The following is a 23,334-nucleotide window of genomic DNA, read 5'->3' on the forward strand; positions in this document are numbered from 1 at the left end:
CTTCCCCCCCCCCCCCCCCCCGCCTCTCTCTACCCACTAGATGCCAGGAGCACCCAGTCACTGGCTGACAATGAAAACTTTCTCCAGACGTTGCCAAATGTCCCCGGGGGGCAAAATCGCCCAGGCTGAGAACCACAGCATTTGGAGTGAGACAAAAGAGGAAGCGGAAATGTCTAGAAGTACATAGACTAGACTCCGAAACAGTGTCTAATGTAGGATGGGAACCCTCTCCTCTCCAGTCAGGCCGTGGAGAGAACGCAGTGACCCCCAACTGTTCCCACCAGCGATTTGCACACACAGCAGGAGCCTTCGGTACCAAGCATGCAACTCGCAATGCCTGATGGCCTTTAAACGGGCCAAACCCTCTCATTACCTGGAGGACTGAGAACTCACCTAGGAGGAGAGCACCTCCACAGAGACCCTGAATTCCACTGAACCCTCTGCCGGCAACTCAGCACGGAGAGAAAATAGGGAGATTTTCTCTAAAAGACATTTTCCAACTACAGCTTCTTGAGCCTAGTGATGCATTAATTTCCACGGTCAAAAAAGCAAAATGCTCCCTGGCATGAAATAAAACGCTGATGCTCGAGGTAATCTGCATGCACTTAGAATAACTTTTAGAGAGGATGGATAAACCTTTTATTCGTGTCCATTATTTTGGAAGGATAGGTCAGCACCGCATCTTCGTTTTCTGCTGAGGAACGAGTATCTATCTCAACTGCCTCAGTCGAAATGGGTGACCATCTGGAAATAATGTATTCCTTGAAAGAGAAACTCCTAAACCAGCCTGAGATTCTGGGACACGCCAAAAGCTTCAAAGAAGGTAGTAGCATCCTTCAGATAAGTCACCAGTCATCGCATCCCCTGTTGGGGAAATTCCCGTGCAATGGATTATTCTCGTACAGGTTATATTTCAACTGCTTTACAGGCAAATACCTGCGGGCATCGTTCTTTGTTAAATCTTGCCAATAACACACTACTGAAGAGAAGATCAGAAGTCCTAAGAAATCATTTGTGAATGAATGTGGCAATGAGCTATAGCTTGCCGATAATTCAAGAGTGGGAAAGCCCACTGAGACTGTCCAGTTTATTCCTGAAGCACGCTGCTGACGAATTATTTCTTCCTGCTTTGCTTAAACTGAATAGTGCTTGTATGATTCCAACAATCCACTCAGGACACCATCTTTCCTGTCGTTCGGCTGTTTTTATTTCAGTCAGATATGTAAACTCTCAAGTGCTTTTCTTTTTAGAGGGAAAAAGTAACTCCCCGACCCAGATGAGTGGTTAAGTTCCCCAAGATAGCCTTCAAGAACAGTATGCGACCACCATCCGTGTAGATGATAGTGAGAACACTACTTCGCACAAAGCAGCATGGGGTGGTACAGACAGCTAAAGAGGAAGGGCGCAGTGAGTAGGGAAGGGGCAATTCAGGCAAAAAGAAAATGAGCTTGCACAGAGGTACGGAGGCAGACTCCTGCCCAGTGGGGTAGAGGGGTGAGCTGCGCAGGCTGGGGGTGGGGCTGCGTGGTGTGCCCTGAATGGTGAGGTGGGCAGCGCCAAACCATTCCAGGCTCTCAAAAGGTCCCTAACAAGAGAGATCCGCGTGTGGAGAGATGTAATCTCACCAAGGCTTTGTTTTCCTCTCTTGCCCAGCAGGACTTCCCAACGGAAACCCATCATTAGCAAACAAAGGCTTAACTGAGCAAGGGGAGGAGGGGGGGAGTAAAGAACGATTAAGCTCCCCCATTGCCCCAGAACCAGCTGGCATTTAACAAATGCCGGGCCAGTCAGCCTTTTGCAAATCGTGGATCAAATTCCCCCAGGTGAGAGATGAAAATGAGAGAGAGGCGATGCCTCTCCCAAAAACCCCCTCGGAAGATTTCCAGAGTGGAGAGCCTAAAAGAATTGGGCAAATTTAGAATGATTTTACCGCGGCTACACGTGATGTAAAACCTAATATGGCGATGGTGTTCACTATCTACATCAGAAGTGGCAGACATTAAGTGCCAGAGTGGGAGACACTGTCCGGAGGAGTTAGCACATTCTCTTAGAGGCCAAGGTAATACTGGGACGTCAGGGTCCGTTGAACCACAGCAGCGGGTGACACTCTGCTTCCAGACTTCTGTTACTTGCAAAATCTGGTTGGATCCAGGGGCCCACATAATGTAGGATTAGCCAAGTGTGGTTTAGAAATGGTCACTAAAACAGACCTTGGTGAACAATTGGGGCAAAACCACACAGACCTTCCACATTAGTAGCGACAGCCCAAAAATGTTGGCTGCAAGAACCTCTTTGAAAATATTTGCGGGGAAAACCCACGATATGCAGGGAAAGTATGTCTCATTTTTCTGAGCCGACAGAATGATCAGGGAACTTACTTCGGAATATTCCAAAGGGCTAGGTTGGTGACATTTCATAAAGATGCCATTTCAATTAAATGCTCATTAAAAATATTACATCATTACCCAGCTAAACCGCAAAAACATATCCAGAGGTGGCTGGATATTTTAGTCAGGAGACAAAATATCTGGAGACAAAGTTATGCCATGGTCCTGGACAGTCAGAGAAGGCAGGATTTAATAATCAAGAAAACAGATGGGGCGGATTTATCCGTGCATTTCTAATGTAGTAAGAATCCGCAGGACACCTGGATCACAAATCCCAGGCACCTCACTCACAGAGGACTCGGCGGGATCTGACCTAGGGGCACGGTTCCCTTGACATCAAGCACCTGCCAAGAATTCTGGCTGAAGAGCCGATGCCGAGTTCCTCCTGCCTTCCCTCTCCCAGCCTTTGGCTTCAGAACTTCCCGGAGCCCTTCTTCCAGAATAGTAATAGGGTGTCTTTTCCCCATCTTGCTCTTTGGGCCCCCCAAGACTGCAGACGTTCGGAGGGGGTACCGCCACAATCAGGTACCATTAGATTAACATAATACTGAAAGTGAAGATGCCTTTCAAGTTTCAACTCTCTAACTTACAGACCTGGAGAACTCACGCTGCTCAAACGCCTGCATGGCCTGCACTGTAACTGAAACTATGCTTTCTGTTTCCAGTGCTACGTATTCACAAAGAGAAAATTTATTTTTTCCTTTCTCGGTAAAGAGCGGTACAAAATATTGGAAAGAGTTGATAGAAGGTAGAGTTTATACAAGTGTTAGTGATTATAATTACGTTCATAACCAGTGCTGGGTTGAGTTCCTGGTTATATAAGCCTTTTGCTGGATTTTCTCCTCTCTACTGCCCTTTACTGATGGATAAAGTCAAGGATGGAACTCACATTTCAATCTGTTTCTTTTTCGCACTTTCGTTTACTAAAAATGGATTTTAAAAAGGTAGCTTATAAAAAAAAGGCGGTAAAAACAATGGAAAATAAACTTGAATGTCAATGTCAAACAGCCAACTGCGTGGCCACAGACTTGTGCCTTATTCTCCGGTGTGCGGCTGAATAGCACTCCCCAGCCCCTCGTACCTACATGGGGCCCTGTGACTTGTCCTTGCCAATCACACGTGAGCAGCAGTGATGGGTCGTTTGCTGCCTGAGGTGGCTTCCCCTGGCTCTGTCCCCTGCCACTCAATGTTAAGGCTGAGGGTGAACTCAGGGGTCATGAGACGGAGCCCCATTGTATTGAAATGGCTCCAGAATTTGTTTTAATGAGGTATGGTAAGATACGCAGGCATGGAAATGATTGTCATGAAGGAAGAAGTTCAACATTACAGTTCCCCAGAAACAGGAGAAATGGATGCCTTGCAGGGCCACACGGGGAGGCGCCAGGGTCAGTCAGGAGGAAGAGGAGGAAAGGGCAGAGCGTGGTCCAGAGTCATTGTTGGGGTTTTCAGGAGATGAACAGGCAAGAAAGGGCAGGTATGCTGTGTAAGCTTAGGACCGGATGGTGCGAGTAATTTCACCAGGCTCTGGGTGAGAGGGGGTCCCTAGTTGTCTGGTATCTGGCCCCGGGGTGATTTAGGGCAGGGGGGATATTGCATTGCTATGTGACAGTTAACAGAGGAGATGGTTGGGGGTGTGGGCTCTGGACTGGTTGATCTGAGAGACATTCTTGGAGGGGAGTCCTTTGCTCTCTCTCCAAATTAGGTAGCCCTGGGAAGGACAGTTTCCCCAGGATCAAGGCCCCAGTAATCAGAGCATCAGAAACGAGGAAAACAAGAATATATGCTTAGGGTGCCTGGGTGGCTCAGCCTGTTACACACCTGACTTACGTTCAGATCATGATCTCGCAGTTCATGAGTTCGAGCCCCGCCCTGGGCTCTCTGCTGTCAGCGCAGAGCCCGCCTTGGATCCTCTCTCTTTCTCTGTCCCTCCCCTGCTTGGGCTCTCCCTCTCTTCCTCCCTCCCTCTGCCTCTCAAAAATAAATAAACATTAAAAAAATCAAAGAGGGGCGCCTGGGTGGCTTAGTCGGTTAAGTGGCCGACTTTCGCTTAGGTCATGATCTCGCGGTTCGTGGGTTCGAGCCCCGCGTCGGGCTCTGTGCTGACTGCCAGCTCAGAGCCTGGAGCCTGTTTCAGTCTGTGACTCCCTCTCTCTCTGACCCTCCCCTGCTCACGCTGTCTCTCTCTCTCTCTCTCCTAGAAATTAAAAAAAAAAAATTAAAAAAAAAATCAAAGAAAAGAAAACATGCTCAATGCACCCCTCCATTTGATGGTGACATGATTAAGAAATAAGCTGTTAATGGGCTATGCCCCTAAGATTTGGGGGTTTTAACAGTCTATTACCACCCTTGCTAATGCACTTCAATTCAACTTCCTAATACAGTTAAAAGGGTTCATGAAATCTGGGACTCTAGTTCGTGCTTCTTACGAGCATACACCAACCCAACTGCTTCAAATACAGGTAATACGGGGTTTGTTAAAAGGGACACTGAAGGGCGCCTGGGGGCTCAGCTAGTGAAGCATCCAACTCTTGGTTTCAGCTCAGGTCGTGATCTAGCACTTGGTGGGTTCAGGCCCCATGTGGGGCTCTGTGCTGTCAGCGCGGAGCCTGCTTGGATTCTCTTTCTCCTCTCTCTCCGCCCCTCCCTGACTCATGCTGTCTCTCTCTCTCTCTAAATAAAACTTAAAAAAATATGTTTATAAAAGAGACAGTGAATATATAAGAAACTAAGAACTATTTAACTGAATGACAATAATGAGTCTCCAGCCCAATTCCGTGTTTGCAAACATCGGTGCAACTGATAAAGTGCGGCAGGACCGCGGCTGTGCTCTCCTTCAACAGTTGCTGTGTCGACAACAAACCCAAGCTGGGGGAAAAAAAACCAAAAACCAGTTCTGAATATGAATTTGGAGACATGGTTTTAAGTATATTATGACTGGGTTAGTAGTGAGTTGTTTAGTTGTTTAGGTCATACGCTGTAGTTTCATTTGTACAAAAATCTAAAAAGCTTCCAAAAGATTCTGCCTTTGTAGATTTCAGCGAGCAAGGCCCACGCACTTCACCTACGTGCTTCGGGGTCTCATCACCACCCTCCGCTACACTGGCCACCCAGAGGCCTTCCAGACGGCACAGGCCACACGCAGTTACCCATCCCCTCTGTCGCATGTAGCATCTAATGTTCGTCCCTCCATCTTTTTCATGTTTTGTAGATCTTTCAAAACCTGTGCGCAGCACCGAGTGGCCCTTCAAGGGGAATAACACGTGGGCTTATTGTCTCACATCCCTTACTTGAAAATATAGCATTCTGGGGGCACCTGGATGGCTGAGCCAGTTGAGTGTCCAACTCTTGGTTTTGGCTCAGGTATGTGAGTTCGAGCCCCGCACTGGGGCTGGCGGTGTGGAGCCCGCTTGGGATCCTCTCTCTCCTGCTCTTTTTTTAAATTTATTTATATTTGAGAGAGAGAGAGAGAGAGAGACAATGAGAGAGAGAGAGAGAGAGAGAGAAAGGGGGGAGGGGCAGAGAGCGAGGGAGACACAGAATCTGAAGCAGGCTCCAGGCTCTGAGCTGTCAGTACAGAGCCCGATGCGGGGCTTGAACTCATGGACCGCGAGATCATAACCAGAGCCGAAGGTGGCCGCTTAACCGACTGAGCCACCCAGGCGCCCCTCTCTCTTTCAAAAATAAATAAATAAACTTAAAAATTTAAAAAAAAAAAAAAAAGAAGAAGATACAGCATTTTGTGGATCAACTTCGTGGCTGTGACTGCGTGTCCTTGTGACTGGCCCCAGAGGTAGTGCTGTCAGGTAGGGTAGGGAAGAGTTAGAGCCGTGCGGGTCCCCGACTGGGCGCCCAGAAACCAGCATTAGCCTGGCACAGGGAACAGACTCGTTTAGCTTATTCTTTTCAATGAATAACTGAGTTTTAAGAAGTCCCAATCTGAGAGAAAAATGGCAGTCCTGCCCAAACTCAGCTTGATGTGAGGCAAGGTGAGGCATTAGGATTTGGGTAAGATGGCTAAATTTGCAGCACCAGGCACAGATCATAAATAGTTCAAGCAAAAACGACCCTGCATTGCCACAAGCAGAGACAGGAATGCCACGTTTCGTTTTATCCGCGGGCAGAGGTTACAAAACTGATCTTATAGCAGCATGTTGATTAAAAAGTATAAAACAGCCTTTTCCAGAAATCTTTTTTTTTAGTTTTTTAAATGTTTTATTTATCTCTGAGAGAGAGAGAGAGAGAGAGAGAGAGAGAGAGCAGGGAAGGGTCAGAGAGAGAGGGAGACACAGAATCTGAAGCAGGCTCCAGGCTCTGAGTGGTCAGCAGAGAGCCTGATGTGGGGCTCGAATCCACGAACCGTGAGATCATGACCTGAGCTGAAGTCGGACGTTTAACCGACGGAGCCCCCCGAGGCGCCCCACTTTTCCAGAAATCTTAAAAGACCTCACTGCTTAATTATGTCGCTGGAATAAGTATTCATATGGTACTTTTCCTTCTGAAAAGGGGAGGGAGTGATTTCCAGGGTGTGGACTGTGAGGAATTGAGAAACAAATGTTTTAGGAATTTTTCTCAGCTGGTAAGTATATTCTCTTTCTCGTCACCCCCCTCTTAAATTTCATCAAGAAAAATCTGAAAATTTCCTTTTTGTAAGTCAAACCTGACTTTACTTCCTTTTGCCAAGAACCACATTCCACTTGGAGAACGACTGTTCACATCTGCGCACGGGATCCACCGATAGAAAACCTGAGTGTGCCCTGACACCAAGGGTCCTGATGAAGTTCAGTCCCTGCAAAGGTGACATCTCTGCTTTTAACCTAGAATCGCTTTTCACATCAAAGCACGGGAGTTACAGATGGGCCCTGGGACTGAGTATCAGGCTGAGATGGTTGGAGGAAATCTGATTTGCTGAATTGCTTGAGTGGAAACATTTATTTTGAAACTTGAAATGAATCATCACAAACTCCATCAGCAAAGGAGTGTTTTTGAAAGGTCTATCCAAAACCACGCAAAAATAAGCAAAGCAAAATTCTTGGAGCCTTTGGCGGGCTCACACCTTCTCAAAAATCTTCCTTCCCAATGACTGCGTGCCCAAAGTGAAGAACACTGGTATGGACCTACGCCTCTCCTCGTGGATAGTGGAGACAGAACTCCCTAGTACAATTCACCGTCTTTGGGACATAATCCACAAAGCGTGAATCAATGAAATGAAGGAAATACTCTAGGGACCTTAGCCGGTCAGGCAAAACTCCTTTAAGGCTCTGGGTGTGGGGAGGAGTCTGAGGAAGAGCTTCAGGCAGGACTCGGGGGTGGAGGAGGTGCTCCTCTGTTAGATCAGGGTCCTCCATGCCTTGCAAGTGCCTCAACTTGTCTCCGATCAGGTGTCTTCGGGGGTGGGGTGGTACATCGTTCTACATGGTAACTCCAGGTGTCACAAGAACTCACTGACATTTAAGACTGTAAATCAGCACAGAAACAAGCAATCCCATCAGCCGCCACATCCCTGCCTTCTCAGACTTGCAATCTTTCTAGATTTCCACCACTGACTTTCCTCCTCTCCCCGCTCATAACCCCCCACGCACCAACCCCCCAAAGAAAAATCTCATCTTCTTGTCAATCCTTACGTGTCTTTCTACACAGCAGTCTTCTTACCTCCAGCCCCTCACCCAGAAAAGTCCCCACCTGGGTTTTCGTGAGGTGACCCTCACCTCGCCTCTCCGCCCTCCCTTCTAGCATCTCCCGCCGCCTCTATGCTGAGGCTGTCTCGACTACGGGTGCCGTTGCTGACCCCGGAGCACACACTGGAAACATGGTAACATGTGATCTGATTTATTATAGTTGCAACAGGTTAGGGACAGAGGAGGGGAGGTTACCCACATTTACTGCCCGGCATCCTGAAACGCTCATGAGAGGCTGAACAAAGTCTGGAATCCAGGTCCCCAACCCCTCCACACACACACTGGGAAATACCATCCCTGGCTGGTGCAGGTTCCTGTGTGCTTGCCTGGTTGGGCCAGGAAGGCTCTTTTCCCCATACCTCTCCTGCCCCACTTGATCACCCCCTCCCTCATCTTACAAAAACACACATCATTTCCTTAGAGAGGCCTCTTCCCTGACCCACGAGACGGCTGGTGGTCACACACGCACTTCCTGATCATGGGCTCTGACCTTCTGCAAGCCGCCAGGGGTCAAGAGAGGCAGAATTTATATCCGTGTGCTCCCAGGGTCAGGGCACGTCACGGACATGCCATGATTCTGCTGAATACAGAAGTCCTCAAAACATTCTCCCTCCTCTTTAAACATATTCCCATTTCCTGGGTTTCACTCTTCTTGAACAGTCCCTGCAATTCCTGGAGACACAAGGGGTTTTCCTCCTCTCATTCACCTTGCCTGACGTCACCCCTTCGTTCCCCCAGACTGCTCTGGTCTGCATCCTCTCCTCAGTCTAAATTCTACCGGGACCCTCTACCTAACATTTTCAGTCCCACCTTAACCTCACATCCGAGGCCTGGTCCGTCCACCTTTCACCCACCTTCTCAAACTTTTTCCTGCCTTCCACCCGTGAAGGGATCGCCTCCGCAAAGCTTTCCACGTCAGCCCTGAAATTCCCCACTTTATATTCGCCTCTTCCTTCCGTTTCTCCGTATCTCAGTCCTACCTGGGCTTTCGGGCTCAGCCTAAATATTACCCTAACAGGTCACTAATCATTCCAAATGAAAGTCTTTCCTCTCTCAGCCCTCTAAAATCCCATAGCACATCATCTGTATTTTACTTGAGGCAGTTATTTTCTACTCTGTGCTAGAAGCTTCCAGATGTGAATCCAGTCTCCTTTATCAGACTACAAACTCTTTGATGGTAAGACTCACATTTACCTGTCACCCTTAACATCCACCACAGTGCCTTGGACATAAATATCACATGAATGAGGTTAATGGGCAAGGATACAACCATTTTTGCTATCCATTAATCATGAGAATTAAGAAATAAACTCGAAAATATTCATTTGTTGGAAGAAGTCAACTAACGGACAAAAACACCAATGGCCCCCTTCAATTCTCTGCCACATATACTCAATATTTGCAATTTACTTTATCTTATACAGGTTCGCTCAGTAGGTTGATGTTATTACAGCACAATGAAAAGGGAACCCCCCGCCGCAGGATTACTAAATACAATGAAATAATTGACGATGATGGTGATGACGATACAAACTGGAAACACCCACCCTATTGGCTGGCTGCGAGGCAAATTGCCGAATTCGAGGGAAGCAGATACGGGCGGCAGAAACGAACTTGCAATTCACTTGGTGTTACCATCTCAGGTAAAGTGGGAACTTTGCGGGAGTCTGTCTGCTTTTAAGCACAGGCTACGTGAGATGAACGAATGGATCCACGTGATGGACTCTAGGGTGACGCTAACAATTCCTCCATAACCCACAGTCTCAAAGCACAAGATCATAGCTCTAGGGTTGGAAAGCCACTGCCTCTACAGCAGAACAGGCCACATTAGTTCTTTAGGAAGCAGGCAAGTAAATGACCGTCTAAAAAATCTGAAAGCCCCAAGGCAAGCAATTTGGAGTTAGAAGCAGAGTGCAACATCTACATAAGTAGGGGAAGGGGCCTGGAGACAGGACTTGCGCCCAGTCCACGCCATTCCCGGTGTTTCCCTGCCTGGGGGTCAGGAGGACAACTGGCAAAAGTGTTCTTTTAAAAAAAAAATTTATTTTTTTGAGAAAGAGAGAGGGAGGGACCGAGGGGGAAAGAGAATCCCAAGTAGGTCCCACGCTGTCAGTTCAGAGCCTGACGTGGGGCTCGATCTCCTAAACCGCAAGATCACGCATGACCTGAGCCAAAATCAAGAGTCATGCTTGACCGACTGAGCCCCCCAGGCGCCCCCCAAAATTGTTCCTACGCCCAATCACACAAACTGCTTCCACCGCCAGTCCATCCCGATACAGTGGCGGCTGCTTCTACCACCCAGTGGGCGGGGCTCCTAAGACAAAGCACAGCCAGCACTCTTCGTGACCCTCCCCCCCACTCGTTCAGAATACGTAAAACTCCACACTGAGTAAAAACGAATCCCAGGAAAGCTTGAGAGTTAAAAGGACAGGATTTTGCTAGAGAGCCCCTTGTGCAGGTGGGTCTAGAAGCAGAAAATTTTACTTTCTGATCTAGAGACTTAGGGACCCTCTAAGGACAAGGCGGTCTGATGCGACTCAAAGAACAGGTCAGAGGGTTGAAGGCACTGGCTGGGTGTGCGTCTTCTCTGCCAGTACTTAATAGGTTCAAGACTATCAGGGAGAATTAATCATTTCTGTTCGAAGCACAAAACATAGTGACACAGAAACAAAGAGCCTTGGAGGCTTTATAGTCTTTGGTTCTCTGAACAATAAAAGGCCTTGTCTAGTCAACATTTGGAGTAATTTTTCCCAGGGGGATTATTACTATTTGAGAGGGATGAAAGAGGAGCATTCTCATGATACATTTTCCTTTTCTGGGAGTAAAAGATGTCTCTTTAGGATGCAACCTTTTGGGTGTCTTAAGTCAGCTGCCTTTCTCACATGCCCTCTTCCAGCTGGAGGAAGGACTCAAAAACCAGTCGAGAGAATCAGTCCTCAAACTTTTAACAGTTGGCTTGAAAAGCGTACATCAAGGACAGGCGACTTTCATGAAATGAGGTGTGAGGTGAGGCTCTCACCAGATTTGAGTTATTCTGTGTACGGGTCTGTGAGGGCGGAAAATGAAAGCCCAGGTAATTAACCGAAAATGTCAAACCCGCGGAAGGGGGGGGGAAGGGGGCATCGATGTTTCATTACAGTACCGTGCTTTGCTTCAAGAGCCTTCTCTCCAACGGTTATTAAAAATAAAGTTTAGAATTCCTAGCATTTAAACTCCCCAGGCAACTGGAAAGAAAATGGGCTCTCAGAGCCAGAATGGATGAAACCTACAAGCTATAAACCTGAGCCCTAGCTCTCATTAGATTTTAGGTATGTTTTTCTTCGAGAATGTGTTCTTGTGATCTCTTGGTCTGCAGAACTGGGGGGAGGGGAGACCTGTGAACACCCGGCACCAGAGGGACCGCAGGGCTACTTGCTGACAGTTGAGATCATGAAGCCGTTACCGTGTTCCAGCGCCTTCATGGGAAACCAGAAGAGGATGAGGGAGTGGACCAAGGCGTTGATGCAGTGACCCCAGAAAACCTAAGGGAAAACAAACCAAGGGAGTCAAGAGCTGCCCATAACTCCTGACCTCTGCGCAACTCAACAGACGGCTCATTGTGAAGGATACCGGCAGAGTCCTGCGACACTCAGGAGTATTATTCCTGACGTTAAAAAAAATACCTATTTCCTCATTTTTATGTACAAATGACTGGACAGTCTCCAGATGATATCACCTTACTAGAAAGACCTGAATGTCTATGGACACATACACAGAGCAGTGTACAATCTGTCCACATCCAAAACATGAATTCGAATCCATTTTTTATAATCATAAGAGGGACAACAAAATTTTACAATCATCTAGAAAGAGAAGGATATTAGGTCAAAACTGTTAACAGGCAACAGAAACTGTGTACTTTGTGAAAGCATTAAAAACACTTTAAATGCAGATTTCTACACGGCACTCTGTTTCGTTTGGCTTTTTAAAATCCCTCCTGTGCAGCTTGTTAATTTCCAGAAGTTTGGTTAATATCACGCACATTTAAAAATGCTCTTTTCCCTCCCATGCAGCTTGTTAATTTCCAGGAGTCTGGCTGATACGCACATTTAAAAATGCTCTTTCACACTTGAAAGGTCAAACAAAAGAACACAAAGTTTAATTTCATAAATGCATTTCCATGATCTCTTTAACTATCGAGTTGACGGAACTACTACACTGACGTCAGCTTGAGTTTATTCAAACAGCTACAGATTGTTCCGGGGCTTGCCCTATAGTTTGATCCTAGGTCGTGGCAGGGAGACAGAAACGAACGAAAAAAATAATAAGACGATAAGATTTTCCCATTTTAAATGTTCTTTTTTCCCCCTACCTTTTCCCTGACCTCCTCACCCACCCCCTCAAAAAAGAAAAATCTTCAAGGTGCCTGCAAATACATCTCCGAGCATTCTCAGCTTTACCGCTCTTCAAATGGGGTCCATTCCCTACATAACTTCCCGTCTCACACGGCCTTTGGATCCAAGCTCTGTAACAGATTTATGTCCATAACGCAGAACAGGCTGTATTTCCCCGAGAAAATCACGGGGAACGAGGAGATACAACTGCACATGCACGTCTTCCGACACTAGAAGCAGTTGGATCCCTTCTGGGTTTTTCCCGTCTTGGACGTGATTATGGTTCCCCCAAAAGAAAGCAGCTCTGAGCGGAGGTCATCAGGAATACCTGGCTTCCACCAAAGGCTTCAGAGACTGTCCTCTTGCTGAGGACCCCCGTCATCCTTACTAAGGCCCCGGTGGCTCCCCAAGCAAATCTCGCACACAACCAGCGCCCCGTATTTTAAGTGATCTCTGTTCAAATGTTAAAATGAACCTCTGTTCCAACGTCCTAATCCCCTCCTGCACAAAAACCTGACACAGAAGCATGGCGATGCAGGCATCCTGCACCACGCCAGGCACGGGTCTCCCTTCTGGCCGCTGACGCTCAGCCACTTAGCTATGACTGGCAGACCCTGGGAGTCCCCTTCGCCGGTCTTCACTGCAGATTCCTGGCAACACCTGACCTAAACCAGCTTCCACCTGGCCCTCTGCAGGACTGCCTACAGTTTTTAGGTCTAGCTGCTTTCTCTCTTCTGGTTGATTCTCCAGGGTGGAAAAAAAAATACCCACCACTGACTTGATTGCCGTGTTGACATCTGGCCAGTTTTACTCACTGACTAAAGAAACATTATCTTTTAACTGAAAGACCAAGTCACAGGTGGCAAGAAGGCTCTGTTAGGGAAGTTCCCCGCCCGCCTCACAAAGGGAGTCTCTGAGGGCTGGTCCTAAGCGACCCGGGGCCATGGGCGCCACTGGACAGACTGACGTCAGGCACACGCGGACAAGAGAACAGGAGCTGACAAACAGGAAGTGAACGCACAACACGGAAGCTTCCTTTCCGACGTGGCATCGTGACTTCCCTGGCTTGCTATACTTGGGAGGGGGCTTGGGTCTCAGCTCTTCTCACATGTTCTCGCTAACACACGCGCCATCTCTCGGGCAGGTAGCTAGAGCCGGGAGACAAAGAGCGGCGCTCACGCCCCCGTGAGGCGACAACCGTGGGCGACCAGCGTTTACCTTCGTGTTGAAGCCTTCCGCGTTCTGGGTGATTTTGTAGAGCTGCGGGAACCTGAGCATGCTCTCCTGGGTGCAGGACCTCTCGAAGATTCCCAGAGTGAAGGGCGGCAAGGCTGTGAAAATCTGTACGGAGAACAATGAGCCGTTAGAAGGGGCCGCCTCTCCGAGTCACACGGTTGAAGTGTTTCAGCTCCACAGAATGATGACTTAATTTTCAGTCAAGTCCAGACCTAAGCATCAGTGATTCACAACTCCCCAGGCACCCTCCAGACAAAGAAATTACACGAAAGACCGTTTTTACTTGTTACGTAAGCAGCATAAAATGAATCCACTGAACATTAAAAACGACACCATAAATATCCGATTAGCGAAGAAACCACGTTAAATGAACAACTACCTTCCTTTGTCAAACGGGTGCTGATTCAGGTGGCTTTGTCAAGCGCGGCGCTTTCCCGTTAGCGTCGCCGAGGCACAGCTTTACAACTTCCCATCCCAACTTTGCGCTCAGATTGCAGGAAGCACGAGGTACTTCACCCATTTACTCACCTGACAGGCATTTATTCGGAATGAGTTATGGGCCAGACACTGTGATAAGCACCAGGAATACGTATGGAGGTTTGAAGTCAGAAGGAGGAAGAGAAGCAGGCGCTCCGACTACTGCAGAGGCGCAGCCGGGCAGCCGGCAGCGGGCGTATAAATAAACACAACACGCTGCTCTGCAGAGCTACCCACCGGGGAGACGATGGAGAAGGAGAAGGGAGGGTCAAGAAAGGATTCTGGGACCAAAGAGCGCCTGACCTGTAAGGTACTGGAACCTCCAGGATGTGGTGGGATGGAAAGGGATGTCGGGGAGAGGGGTGCAGAAGCAGACCCTCCCGTGAATCCAGCATCCCTCACAAAGCCTCAGGTAGGCACACAGGTGGCACGTCTGGGGGTGGGGAGGGCTCCTAAGACATCCAGCATGGTGGCCGCTGAGGACGCGACACAAGACGAAGCACGGAAGGAGACAGCGCAGCCTGCCGGGACGATGAGGTTCCTGGTGCCTTCTGAGTCCACAGCCTTCACCTGTGATCTACGGGGGACTGGCACACTCGTGTCTGTGTTTTGGAAAGAGAAATCCAGATCCTGAAGAAGCCATCTGGAATGAGCATGTCACCTCAGCCGGGAAAGGAAGGTCGTTCTCTGACGTGGTTCTGGGAAGGGGTCACAGACGGGGTCACTCGCTGCTTGTCAGCACTGAGCAAATCCCGACCCACAAACCCGGCGAGCGCTCCAGCGCGTGGGAACGGGATGTGTGTTTCTGAGAACTCTGTACACCAGTTACTGGGAGCCTGAGTCCAGATAAGTAAGCCTTTTCCAAACCTATTAGGATAAAACAATCGGAGATGTGGTGGAGCAGGGCCGACAAAACCTGCAGCCTCCTCTTTCACCCCGGAGCCGAGAGGAAGCCAGCCCTGGGGGTTTCAACGTGCTCCAGATTTCAAGGTTAAAAGCATCCAGAGGGGCTGTACTCGCCCCTCTCACAATAACACAAGTAATCTGCTGAAGGGAGGTGCTCCTACCCCACATCTCAGAAGCTGCGCACGTCTGTACATCAACTCACCCTGTTGTTTTGCTTCTACGTGCCGTCACACACGCTTTACGCTGCCATNCCCCCTTTTTACTGGACTTTTCTACCCACGGCAAATCGTCCCATCCTTCACCAATGGCCAAGCACCCCGCAGGACCGATCATACTCTCACCCTGCTTCCGACACACCACACACACATAGATCATTCTTTGTTTTATAGAAACGTGTTTTTCTTCATCGCTTTTTTTCTCGCAAAACCATACATTGTGGAACGCCTCACATGCCCCCTGGGTTTCACACTAATGCAAGATTTTTCATGCCCACACAGTAATTCATAATTTGGGTGCCCGGTATTTTTTCAGCCATTCACCTACAGATAGGTGTTCATTTGTTTCCACACACATTCCGCAATAAACATCTATAATATATCATAACAAATACACCTTGATCATTTTATTTCTGTGGCAGCGATTCCCAGAAATACGGTTGCAGGGTAAAAAGATGCAGGTTAAAGTTTACAAGATGTTGCTCAGTGGTTTTCAAAAAAGGTTCCAATCATTTAACCTTTCCCTTCAGGAAGGACAAGAAGTAATCTCATCCCTGCTGCCCCAGCGCTAAAAATATTCTCCAGGCTGAAAAATGAAAGATATCAACTCTTGCTTTAAAAAAATGTTTACCTTTCCCTGCCCACCAGGGCATCTGAGCATGTTTTTATCTATTTGCTGGATATCTGGATTGGCGATTCTGTGAACAGGACAGTCAGGTCCTTTGTCCATTTTCTATTCGTGGTTCATCCACTTTTTAGGAGGTCTTGGAGTCTAACAGATTCCAATTCTGTCTTTATGTTATAAAGTTTCATCCAAATGCACTCTTTGTCTCCTGGTTTTCTTTACGGTTTCTCTGGTCATATAAAAGCGCTTAATTTTTACATGGTCAAGAATAGCTTTGAGTGTCCAGTTACGGTTCTGAAAGTTTTTAGGGGTTTCATGCAGGAATCTTAGTTTCACTTTCCACATGTTGGTCTTAACATATTTGGAATTTATTTATCTATGTGGTATAAGATAAGCAGCCAATTTTATGGGTTTTTTTTTTTTCTAAGTGAAGAGCCAGTTGTTAGAACACAATGAACTGAAACTCTTCCTTAAAATAGCACCTTTGACATTTATTGAATTCTCACATATTGTAGATCTGGAATCCCAAACTGGAATTGACTTCTAGTTTCTCTAACTTTATTTGTGTGGTTTCATGTCAGTATCATATTGATCTGGTTACAACAGGTTTAGAGTGCTGTCTGATGTTTAGTGATGAGAAGCTGACCCTTAGGATTTTTCTTTTTTGTACCATGCGTATTTGTTCTCAGATACTTGTTAATTCCACTTATTCTTCAATATCATTTTATGCAACTCCCCTCCCCCACCAATCACTGGAATTCTATTTGGAATACATATTTTTAGATATCAATTTAGAGGAGTATTTTTTTTTAATGATACTGTCTTCTCATACAAGAGAATAATATGCCTTTCTAGCTGTGCTACTCTATTTTGTATACTTCACTAGGATTTTGGACCTTTTTCTATTTGGTACTATAAAAGTTATTCCCATGCAATGTATACGAAAGGAATTATTACTCCTTTGCATTTCTAAGTCTCCTTGCTAGAGTCAAAAAAACTATTGATTGCTAGGATAGAAAAAAACGTATGGGTATTTAATATTTATTAGAGATCTAGTTACCTTATCAATTCTCTTATAATTCTAGTTTTTATTGATATCTTTGGGGCTTTACAGATATACAGCCATATATAACACATCTAATAGGCCGTTTTTTGTGTGCATATTTGTATAAGCACAGAAATCATTTTTTCTAGTAACAGTTTTTAAATTTTCTTGGCAATTGCTGAAAATTCCAAAAGCTAAGCTGAATTATATAGTGATTTCAGGAATCCCTGACTAATTTCTTATTTATAATGAGATAGTTTAAGAATTTTACCATTTATGGTAATATGCTACTGTTGGTTTTTTTCTTTTTTTTAAATAGTCTGGATTATACTTAATTGGCTACTTTCTTTCCTATTTTACTTAAGAGCTCTTATTTGGGGAATGGCAGCTGACTGCCTCAAATACTTTCTCAGCATCCACCGATGGGATCGTGTTTTTCTTTTTTCTTTTGTGGATATGATATTTAGCAAGTTTTAAAAATTCTAAACGTCCTGTATTCCTGAAATAAATCCTACTTGGTCAAATATTCTTTTCTACTCTTTTGATACACTCTTGAGCTCTATTTGCTGATTATTTAGAATGTTTTATATTTCTGTTTACAAGTGAGGCTTGGCTCATAGTTTTGTCCTTCAAATTATGCTGGCTTGATAAGATTAAATAAGAGTTTTTGAAACCGTTTAAAACACATTAAGCGTTACTGCAATAAAATAAGGGACGAAATCTAGCTGAAATCCATCTGGCCATGGCGGTTCTCGTCACCATAAAATAAGATGACGTAGAAATTTGACTACAGGGAGAATCTAATCGATGGTGTTCCTTCATTATTTTGAGAGATTTAAGAGTTTCAGGTCAGTTTTAATGCTACTTGATCTGCTATGAGAAACCATGATTCGCTACTTTGGCTGGCCAGGAGAATCAGACATCTAGAGTAAATACAGAAGAAAAAGCAAGACGGAAATACTGTTTGGAGAAAATGGCAAGGGGAAAGCCAGCCCAGAAGAGGGGTCGCTAGCTAACGACTCAGATGTCCCCAGCTGCCTCTTGTACTAGGTCTCCGTGCAGTGAGGCAGGAGTGAGGGGAAAACTGCTAAAACAGGACATTATTGAAACAATAATGGTAAAACTGGAATACGGACAAATAGGGATCACATAATAGTACCATATCCGTGATAACTTTTAGGCTTTGATCATTATACTGTGGTTATACATGAGAGAATGGTCGTAGCAACTATGTTCCACAGTATTAGGCAGTAAGGAGCCCGATGTCTTATTTTCAACTGGTTCAGAAGTAACTGTGTTGGCGTGCGTGTACACACGAGGGCTGGGGGTGGTGGTGCACCTGTCCCCGTGGTGAGCGCGCACGTACGCACACATAAGGAGCGAGAATGCAGGTAAGCACAAAATGGTCATAATAAAGGCTTGCCCCCTCCAGCTTAAGTGAATTCCGGAGGCCAAAACCCCTCTGACGCCACCTCCCAGACCCGTGACTCTTCCAGCTCTGCGTGGCGGCTCCCTCCCACACCTGTACTGCGGTCTGACAGAGCTGGAGGGCCACTGCACCTTGAAATTCACTTCTCTAGTGCAATATTCTCTTTCCTATAGTCTGGGGGACACAAAAGCATACAGCACCCCCCAGCCCTAGGGATCAAAGGTCACTGTGGGCTCTAAACTTTCGTATGCGCAGCCGTCCCTAAACAAAGTGTGTTTAAAATGTTGTTTTCTCACGGTCTCCGAGAAGCTCTGGTGGGACTCAGGTACCTGCATGATCACACACATTGTGGTCAAGTGGCGTGTGGACCCTATTTTGACCAACACCATCCAAGCCTAGCAGGCCCTCAATCCAAGTTTGTTGGATTAATCTGAATTGTCCAAGGCAGCACACGGCTAAGAAAAGAATCCGGCTCTCATGCCTGAGCATAAAGGTAGGGCTCACCTCCAGGCATCGTCTGGCCAGGGGACACAGTCTCACGGGTCTCAGCTTCCTATTTATACATCCGTACGTGGGCGTGGACCTGGCCCTTTCCAGCACTAAATCGTTATGGTGCAGAGACTAATTCTCATCTACTCGAAACAGTTTTAGGGCCTGCAGGGTTAACAGCCTGTCCGAGGGGAGGTCCGTGAGCTGTCCGCGTGGCAGGCGGCTTAGGGAAGCTGTTCTCGCACAGGGGAGAAACGGGCATCGGCCCAGCCTTGCTCTCGCCACCTGTCACCTCTGCCTTTCGAGCCCACGGATGAGCAATAAATGCACCAGCGTAGCCGGTAGTAGCACGCTGACTGGCTCACCCACGCTGTTTAAACCCAAGATGAGATGGGAGCTCAGGCTCAGTGGCAGCTCAGTCTATCCATTTGACCCTCTTAACCCGTCAAGCTACACAGGGCTTGTAGGCTTGTAGCCTGCCGCAGACCTAGCACCTAGCGTGGTAGCTACTGAGAAACCAAAAAAAAGATCGAGCGGGCAGATGACTTAAACGTCCAGCCACAAATGTATACCCAAGCTATGGATACTTACCGCCCCACGGTGTACACCGTATCGTCTGTCTGGTAACTTCCATCAACAGCTTCCTGGGACGGCGACTTCTGACTGTAAACTCCCTCAGGGCAGGCGATGCCAGAGTCAGCGTCCAAAAGCAATGGGACAGCGTGACTCGAGACGCTGCCTTCCGGGGCGTCTAAAGCACCCGCCTACGAGCCCCTTAGTTCCCCGCACCAGAAAAGCAAAGAGCTAAGTCGCTACAGTTCATCATTTTGGCTTATGGTTTCTATTTATTTCTAGCTTTTGAATCCACTATAGTGAAGTAATGAAAAAAGAACTCTGAAATCATGAAAAATACCAAACAGGCTGATTACCATTCACCATGGGAGCTGGAAGTCGGCATTCATTATTGTAGCACTAGCTGTGGAAGAAAATGTTCTTCTGCAAGGACGGACACTCTTTCAAGAAGGACAAAGTGGACACGCGCTTATGTACTATATATGCATATCTACGTTTAAGAATTCAGAAATAAAATTACGAAGTGGAATAGGTTTAGATGTAGTTCAGAAATTCTTACTTGAGCTAAAAACATGGAAATGTTGTGCAGGCATTTAGTCAGGAGGTAACAAGGGTCTATTATCAAGATATATGGGTTAATAATTTCATGGGGTTATTCAAGAATGATCTGCTATGATTGAAACCATGTGTGGAGAGCCTGGGCTTCTGCAGGATGTGTCGCAGCAACAAAGGGCCTAAAGATGTATTTGTGCTGCCTGCTATGTATACAGATGATTGACTTAGATACACTTCCCAGACATAAACAGTAAAGGAATGTCACCAAAGTTCTGCCTGCTATCAGAGAGAGATGGAGAATGCTTACCACGTTGTACAAGCCGATACACCAACGTTCAAATAAAATCTGCCCAGAAAATCCATTAACAAAGGCGAACCAAAGCTGAAAGAGAAGAAAGATCAAGAAGTTTTATATCAATATTGACCTAAATGTTTCCATTCACTGAAGAAGTGGGGGGTGGGGGGAGGGAATGCAGACCACCAGCTGGACACAGCTGCTGAGGGATAAAGAGCCACAGGACGTGACCGTCGTTCTTTCGTAAAAACCGAGTTCCCAATATCGTGGGCCCTGATATTTTGAGAATTTATATTTAAGGCATACATCAATTTTAAAAGGTAATAGGTACGTATTTACAGAAAAGCAACTTATATTTAATTTATATTGAGTATGTTTCCTGGTAATGCTTGCTCACTGACTGGAAGAGTCTCAAAATTCATGCTCTTTTCCCCCATAGAGTTGATTTGATAAAGGTGATTGATCTCTGTAGGACTTTCAAACAGATAAAAACCATAAATAAAAAACAACAAAAACTCCTCTGTTGGTCATTTATGTTCTTAGCTCATAAAATATCGACCCTCCTCAATCGAATGTTCACCACCTGAGCAAAGGTCAAAACATAGTAATATGGAAGGAACATGCTCAAATCATCTTCTGGAGGAACATGGGATGTATAAATAAATAAAATGTAGACGATTATTTATATCTTCAAGTAGACTATAATTCTAATTGATTAGGCAAGACTGACATAAAAACAACAGCAGAGCAAAATACCAGGGAATAAAAATATGTTAGAGAGGGAGCCATCAGACGGGCATAATTAGGAGAAGATGTGGAGCAGCAAGAGTGCAACAGAAGAGGGGAGAGCCATCATGAGGACGGATGAAACCTGACTTAGAAGCGAGCGAATGTGGAAAAACGGGATATAACATGCTGCCGTTGAAGAAGCCATCAAAATTTATGGGACACAACAGGATTCCAGGGACATGGGGGTAGACTTTAAAGCGTTCCATGGAAATGACAGAATTCACCTTAGTGGTATGAAATAACAGACCAAATCCATTACTATGGTGGAACTAGGCTGGCAACACAGGACAGCTACCCCATGATGGTAAGAGTTGAGATCAACTCTGCTACGAACGTTTTACTGAATCTGATTTTTCAAAATCAGATTTCTTGAATCCACTAGAGTAAGCTTCTTGAGAAAGGAATAGTTCCCTAGGTTGTACAACCGTACGGAGAGCAATAGCGAGTACAAAGGATTTACCCTAAGTCCCAGTGAGGGCAAATGAAATACACTTCAATTCAACTGCCAGATGACGGGTTCTTAAGCATAGCTTTGATTATCTCATCCCCTAGTTCAAAAAACTACTAGGGATCCCTCCTATATCTAAGATAAGCTTGCCGACCTTGAGGGCCTTCAAAGGTCCTTCCACACGCTTATTCACTCTTAAATCCAACTATCTCCCAAGAGGTCCCCGTGAGGCCTGGCTGTTCTCTGTCAAGAAATACCGACAGGGAACTAAGAATCAGAAGTTTGTGCTGTGTTCTACACTCGGAATATTTTTACAACACCTGTTCAAATATTAGCTGTCCCTAAAACAACAAGTCCAATCACACTGCTTTCCAACCACTCAAGGCCTTGGCAATCGATCGTTCCACCAAGCTTTTAGTGCAACGAGAGCCTGGATCCACATTTGTAAACTGTTTTGAGAGTTTTAACTTTACTTTCCCAAGACTGTGTTACACGTCTCTATTCTCCTATTCAAACAAGTGAGGAGACCCGGATAAATATCTTAACTGTTGTATTGCTTAATTCTGTTAATTTATATTCTTTTGTTGAAGGCAGTGATATTTCTACTGCTCTCCCCTCTCCCTAATATCCACTGAAAACAGCAAAAATAATTGAAAATAGAAAATACCTATTTTCTTTGTTTAATGTTTATTTATTTATTTTGGTGGGGGAGGGGCAGAGAGGGAGAGAGAGAATCCCAAGCAGGCTCCATGCTGTCAGCACAGAGCCCAAGGTGGGCCTTGATCTTATGAACCGGGAGATCATGACCTGAGCTCAAATCAAGAGTCAGATGTTTAACTTGCTGAGCCACTCAGGAGCCCCAGAATCAGCTACTTTCAGTGAAACCATAGGATAGCCTCTATCAAAACCACAGACGACACAGAACAGAAATAACAAATACAAATACAGGCTCAAACAAGGGCGACTGCCTTGAGCAGATAAAAAGACCTACAGAGCAAAAAAATTTCCAGGAAAACATGTGCAACAACCCAAGAAACAGCTGACCAACTCTTACGTGAAGGGAGAAATCTAGAGGCAGGGACAAGTCACGGCTGAGGTTCCTTGTCCCATTCACCGCAGCAAGCAAATTGAGGCTGAAGGACAACATACACACATATGCCGTTTCCCCCCAAGAAGCAAGTGAGGAGGGTGGCAGGGTGAAGTTGGGGGCATAAATGGCTATCAACTGGGCAGACGCTGACTGAGGGAACCCGTGAGGAAATAAATGCAAATGCATCCAACAGAAAACCCATAACATGCAGACATTCCTTCTTGGACACATCACCCTCCGACTCGCCTGAGAAGAAGAAATGGTGGTGAGGGAGGTGCTTACTGATGCAAAATGACAGCTGACCAGTGTAGATGAGGTGGAACCTTTGATGACCAAGTGCTCGGAGATAATTCTGCAGCCCCTCTCCCCTAGATACCATCAAAAAATAATACATACATTTATGTATGTATTCTTTCTTATGAAAGAATATGTGTGTATTATATGACATCATACATTATATGTAATTATGTATATTATATACATATAAAGTATATGATGCCATATGTTATATATGACATTGATATGAAATAATCTCTACTGAAAGAACCAGGTCGCAGGGCAGAAGAACATCTTGGATGCTCTTGGCAGGCGTAAAAGAGCTAAAGACAATGTGGCCTTTCATTGAAACAAGAGCCAAAATAAGATGTGTAAGATATCAGAGGAGGAAACAAGTGAGAAAAAGTCAATGTTGCAGATAAAGACACTTTATTTTAAAAGGGGGGGCACC

The 23,334-nt window shown here is 46.0% G+C and overlaps 1 protein-coding gene across 1 annotated transcript in view; it reads right to left on the reverse strand.

Moving 5' to 3' along the window:
* The window catches only part of ATP8A2 (ATPase phospholipid transporting 8A2), a 468,564-nt gene that overhangs the window by 171,907 nt on the left and 273,323 nt on the right, over nucleotides 1-23,334 (reverse strand). Inside the window, exons 27-29 of the mRNA XM_077745423.1 lie at nucleotides 20,293-20,367; nucleotides 13,654-13,776; nucleotides 11,505-11,583 (exon numbers count right to left, since the gene is read on the reverse strand). Coding sequence (XP_077601549.1) covers nucleotides 11,505-11,583; nucleotides 13,654-13,776; nucleotides 20,293-20,367 — 277 coding nt within the window. The remainder of the gene's footprint in view (nucleotides 1-11,504; nucleotides 11,584-13,653; nucleotides 13,777-20,292; nucleotides 20,368-23,334) is intronic.

The sequence above is a fragment of the Crocuta crocuta genome, unplaced genomic scaffold (genome assembly GCF_008692635.1).
Source record: "Crocuta crocuta isolate KB4526 unplaced genomic scaffold, BGI_CrCroc_1.0 scaffold258, whole genome shotgun sequence".
Classification (NCBI taxonomy): Eukaryota; Metazoa; Chordata; class Mammalia; order Carnivora; family Hyaenidae; genus Crocuta; species Crocuta crocuta.